Source organism: Papaver somniferum, unplaced genomic scaffold, assembly GCF_003573695.1.
Source record: "Papaver somniferum cultivar HN1 unplaced genomic scaffold, ASM357369v1 unplaced-scaffold_99, whole genome shotgun sequence".
Classification (NCBI taxonomy): Eukaryota; Viridiplantae; Streptophyta; class Magnoliopsida; order Ranunculales; family Papaveraceae; genus Papaver; species Papaver somniferum.
The window spans coordinates 1,553,955-1,559,780 of NW_020653081.1; the positions used below are offsets into that span (position 1 = coordinate 1,553,955).

Sequence of the window (5,826 nt, forward strand, 5' to 3'; positions counted from 1 at the left end):
AAAAAAAATTGATTTAATTTTGGTTGGTTTAAGATGAAAAGGATAACCCAGTCAATTTACATCCCCTTTAGGACATCCCCTAACCAACTAAAGAAACATTACTATCACAATGCCGCCCCTATAATAAACTTGTAATTAAAATCTTTCCCTGCTCGAATCCATTCTTTCCCTTCTGATAACAAAACTCTTGAAACGTTGTGCAGTGAATTCCAGAAAAATCTCAGAGACCTTCATGCCTTGAGTACATTTAACATGTTAATTTAATTGGTTAGCTAATAGATGACCCAATCATCATCCATATTTAGCATTTCAACCCCCGTTATATATCTCCCAGACTTAAATCACTGGTAGAGATTAAAATTGATGCACAAAATTGGACTCCCACGGTTCCACCAGGCCCCTCTTCTCTACGTTATCCAAAAAGAAAAAAGAGTAAACTCCAGTTCTTGTTTTTTTGTTCTGAAGCTTACCCCTGTTCATAAAGAAGTGCTTTCCACCATGGCTGCTAGTTCTACTATCTCTAGCAATGTCTTTTCCTTTTCTCAAGCAGCAACTAAGAAGAAGAATTGTTATTCTCAATCTCATCATCCCTTTTCAATTAATGCTTTCCGCAATCAAAACCCCTCCTTCATTTCCACCACCACAAGTTTACGCAACAGATTTTCGCAGTGGTCTACGTCTGCTTCTTCACGTTTTGAATTTGATCTTTCCCCTCCACCAATCGACCATGACCTCCTTGTAAAACCCCTCTCTCTTTCTCGTGTTGGCTTGAGCACGTTTTTGTTTATAGTTAACCCTAATTATGTTCTACTGTTGTTTTTCATTTGTTTGTAGGATACAATGGAGGATTTGGGGGCAACAATTTCAGAAGATGGAACAGTTGAAACATTCGACAATGATGATGAGGCTTTCAATGCCGCCACCGATAATGGGGTTGCTGTACGTGTTTTTATCCCATTTAAAAAATCAAAATTATTGAAGTGTTAAAGATTTATATATGTAAGTGTCTGAACCCTACATTTGCTTTGAGACTGCAATCATGCCGGTTAAGGATTTGTTAGTACTTGTTGACGATTCCGACATAAGAAAAAAATGTTGTGTCTACCTTGACATTCTGCAAAACACTCATAGAACATGTTGGATAGAAAAATGTTGATACTTACCATGGTTTTTGACATAAAGTTGTCTAGGTTTTATGGCTTTCGATGGATTTATGAAGTGCAATCGTATGACCTTTGACTACTTAGTAGCAACTAGCAAGATAGGAGCTGATTAAGTGCCTTCACTGGAAAAGAGTTGCTTTTTCTGAAAAACATGATCTCTTCGGGACAAAAACGTCGACATTGGCATTCTTAGACATAGAAAAATATGGTTATAACGAGATAATTTGACTTATTAGTTGGTACCATTGTATTCTGTACATATACTTGTTGTTTATGCATTTTTAGTTCATTAGAAACCCCATAAGCATGATCTCTCAGGAGCAGTTGGAGATGGTTAGAGGAACAAAATAGTGTCTCCCTAGCATTTTCAATATCTCAAATTGAATTTGTTATGCGTTTGCTGAATATTAGAAGGGTTTATATGGATATTTGTTATTTTTAAACTCTTGATTTTGTTGGAATTGTGATTCTATTCCCTTCGAAATGTCTCATGTCTTAGGTTGTGGACCTTACACATTTTGGTCGCATAAGAGGTATATTGTTCTCTATTATACATCCTTCATGATCTGTGTATCCTTTTTGAATGCTAAACTTAATCAGTAGTATCAGAAATATGCAAAAAAGAGCATCTCTTCATCTTCCATCAAACACACTAATCTCTATATTTACTTCTAGGAATGGCACTACGTAATCGTGCTCCAGTTTTTACTTTTTACAGAAATAGTACTAGTCTGAAACATTGACATCTAGATATGCGGTGCCAAATAAAAATTGTTGAGGAGTACCATAGGTATCTTCCTGTTTGTTTATTAACTTAGCTGGTTTTGTCTAACTGAACATGCACACTTTTAAACTTAACAGACAGTGACATCAGTTTTCAAATTATCCACAACCCATAATTGTCACCCCCTTTCGCCAAAGTTACTTTAAGGAAGGAGATACCAAATGTAAATTTAACTGGATGGATGTCACTACAACCTATTAATAGACCACAATGTAGTGTTCATATTCATCTCCGTTAAGGATTCGAGAGATAAATCTTTCCCTGCCTACCAAAAAAATATAGGAAAAATAAGAGAAGAATGGTTTTGAAATTTGATACATTGGTTGTTTGTTTATCTAGTTTGAATCCAAGTTGTTATAAGGTTCAAATCTCACTCAGATGCATTTTTCATTGCTTAACCTGATATTTTATCTTTGTTTGTCCTTAAAACTTCGGATGATTGACATGCAGTGACTGGAGAAGACCGAATTCAGTTTCTCCACAACCAGACCACAGCAAATTTTGAGTCCTTACGTGAAGGACAGGTAAACTGATTGAAATGAATCATCTTTTTTTCCCCATTTGACAAGCAAACAAAAGGTTTACTAATTGTGGTTCTTGCTTCAAATTTCCAGGGATGCGACACGGTTTTTGTCACTCCAACAGCTCGAACAATTGACATTAGCCATGCTTGGATTATGGTACTTCATTTGCCAGCTTCTGTGACGATATTCAATTTTATGCAACATAATTTCTGCTTTGCTCACTGCCTGCCAGGTCTCTATGGATTACCTACTGATTATGTTATCTCATTACAGAAAAATGCGATAACAATGGTGGTCTCCCCAGAAACTTGTCACAGCATAATAGAAATGCTCACAAAGTATGTTGAACTGTTTCCGACACCGTTATTGATCTTGATATTTAAAACCATGGTTTCCCCGTCCTATTTTACATAACAGGATTCTGCTTGTACATCTATATCAGGGAAGTGGTGTGATCTCATAGTTCTTTTTTTAGCCCAAGCTCGTACATATAGTTACTGTCTATGCTTTACATACCCAATCATGATCTGATTTTCTGTAAACATTTTGAAGAATATAATTCATTGTTAATGTCATCTCTTGGTTATTCAGGTATATATTTTTTGCCGACAAGGTCGAAATTCATGATATCACTAAGCAAACGTGCTTTTTTACACTCATCGGGCCCAAGTGCAACCAGGTATGTGTGTGACTTTGTCAGGTTTTCATTGAAAGTTTTATTTACTATGGATAAATAATAAATTTGAAACTCCCTTATTGCATGTGCTGAAGCTCATGGAAGATTTAAATCTTGGAGATCTTGTTGGACAACCCTATGGAACACACCGACATTACACTGTAAGGCTCAACCTTTACGATGAAGTACTACCATATATATCGACCAGCATGCCTTCACTACTTGTAGATCCCACAGTTCCCTATTTGTCTATGCTCATAGACTCGTGCTTCAATTCCTTAAAAATCTTGATACTCCACACACATGTAATTATAGCTCTGATTACATTTTGCTCTGAAATTTATGACAAAGTTAACTAACTGATGTTCAGTATCATATTTTGATATCTTGTCTTCCTTCTTAAAGGCAGTGTATCCCTTTTTCATATATTATCTATTATGTACTAACCTAAACTCTAACTGTGTTCTTTTAACATCTCTAGCATTTTATATTTCTGATGCTCAATTTTGTTCTGGGGTATTTTTGCATCTAGTTATACTCCTAACAAGGTGGTGTGCTTCTCAAAAAACCAAAATATTTGATGGTTCGATTCAGCTTTCTCTTCTATTGGGATAGCAACTAACTAGTGTATACTGTGTATTTGTCACCTCCATGTTTAAGTAGAGTTCATCATGTAAATAAAATGAAAAACCACTTATTACTTCTTTCTTCTTTTGCTTTAGTTAGTTTTTCAATATATCTTTTACCTTCATTCATTTACTCTTTTGCTTTAGTTGGTTTTTCAATATATCTTTTACCTTCATTCATTTACAGGTGAATGGAATGCCGATAACTGTAGGAGTTGGCAATCTTATCTCCGAAGATGGGTTTTCTTTGTTATCCTCTCCAGCTGCTGCTGAATCAGTCTGGAAAACTCTTCTAAGCCTTGGTGCAACACCGATGGGAGCTAATGGATGGGAACGATTAAGAATTTCTCAAGGTTAGATCCTCCTATTTATAACTCCACGAGATTTGAACATTGGGTCTCATGACTTTCTCGGTATATCTTTTCTTTACCACTTTCCTCTATTAGTGAATATGATGAAACCATCCCCCTTTGTTTATCAAACAGATCATAGAATTTTTTCCCCTTGTTGGCAGTTTTTTCACCATACATGTTTGTATTGTACAGTTATTCTGCTTTAGACGTCCCATATGACTGAAATTAGTGAGTTTCTGTAGCCAATCTCTTCCTTTCCATGGGAGTTAAGAGATAAAGATATGCTGCGGTGCTGATTCAAGACGCAAGCTTATCGACCAGAATGAGCATAGTAGAAATAGGCTAAGAGCTTCCTTAGAATTAATAGGCAGTTGCAACTATTATTAATGAAGGCAAAATGGTAGAGTTATAAGAGACTTTCAGTTCTGTAACACAGGCTTTGGTCGTTCCGTCCAGCTGATGGCCGGTCTCACCTGGAAGGCTAGTGATTAGGGGATATTTGTTTAGAATTAGTAGGTGATGGCCTTGATATACACATTTATCTCATGTCAGCTTAACTTGTACAGGTAGACCAGCTCCAGAAAAGGAACTGACTGATGAGTTCAATGCCCTTGAGGCTGGGCTTTGGAATGCAGTTTCTCTAAACAAAGGTAGGAACATCACTAGCAACCATGCCATAACTGGTGTAGCACAAGGGGACATTTTATTGAACCTGCCATCCTACTAAGTAGAGAACCCTTTTCAGGATGTTATAAAGGGCAAGAAACGATAGCAAGGCTTGTCACTTATGATGGTGTGAAGCAGAAATTGTGGGGACTTCATCTATCTGCTCCAGCGATACCAGGCAGCCTCATAACTGTAGATGGGAAAAAGGTACCGAACATTTATTAATTAAGTTGCATAGGTTACTAGTATTAACAATGAATAGGTACAGTTTGTTGTCCTAAGTCTCCCGTTCGGTGTCATATTTTGATTAGCGAAACACTAATGGAATCCCAGGACGATTGCTTTCTTTTATCTTTTCTTAGGTTAGTCCCTCAGTTTTTGGGAACTGGGACCTCAAATTGGCTTGGGGTGTGAGCTGTCTAGATAAGCTCTAGGAAATAAGAAATCCGCCTCGGTAGCATATAAATTGCATGATTGATTTTTCCAAAACCAAAACATTGGAGTTGTTATGCGTTCAAGATGTGGGATGTTCCCTAACTTAATTTCTGGTTAATGTATTTAGACTTGTTACAAGATTTTCAGTAATACTGATAACAGGTGGGCAAGCTGACAAGTTACACAACAGGAGGAAAGGAATCCAAGCATTTTGGACTTGGATATATCAAGAGGCAAGGAGCTTCAGCTGGAGACGAAGTCAATGTTGGTGAAGAAGTTGTTGGTACAGTTGTCGAAGTTCCTTTTCTTGCAAGACAGACTCCTTTAACAAAGGCATAACTAATTGTTACTCTGTAATGACATGAATAGTGAAGCTTCCATGTCTAAATCTCTGTGGATTATGTAGTCTTTCCCGTGTAGATGTATATTAGAAGAGTTGAATTTCACTTGTGACATCTAGGGGAACCCTACCTGTCCTCAAGGGACATTTTGTAGTGAAGAGATGGCTTCATTAGGGCCAAAGAGGGTGTGTAGTTCAGAAATTCATCCCACATAAAAACCCGTGGGAGTATTTTTATTTGGATATATAATAAGACATG

At 36.9% G+C, this 5,826-nt stretch overlaps 1 protein-coding gene across 1 annotated transcript; it reads left to right on the top strand.

The window, feature by feature from the left end:
* The first annotated feature begins 339 nt into the window (after positions 1-339).
* On the top strand, positions 340-5,826 carry LOC113346273 (putative transferase At1g60990, chloroplastic). Its single transcript, XM_026589824.1, has 12 exons — positions 340-738; positions 835-939; positions 1,663-1,696; positions 2,398-2,471; positions 2,562-2,627; positions 2,745-2,809; positions 3,063-3,150; positions 3,243-3,308; positions 3,961-4,126; positions 4,693-4,776; positions 4,872-4,999; positions 5,390-5,826. Exons 1-12 carry the CDS (start codon positions 364-366, stop codon positions 5,564-5,566), a joined length of 1,428 nt encoding a protein of 475 aa, XP_026445609.1. The 5' UTR covers positions 340-363; the 3' UTR covers positions 5,567-5,826.

Coding starts and splice junctions, on each gene's coding strand:
- LOC113346273 (XM_026589824.1), top strand. CDS start 364: ATGCACAAAATTGGACTCCCACGGTTCCACCAGGCCCCTCTTCTCTAC. Junction 1,697..2,397: donor ACATTTTGGTCGCATAAGAG/GTATATTGTTCT, acceptor ATTGACATGCAG/TGACTGGAGAAGACCGAATT. Junction 2,628..2,744: donor TTAGCCATGCTTGGATTATG/GTACTTCATTTG, acceptor ATCTCATTACAG/AAAAATGCGATAACAATGGT.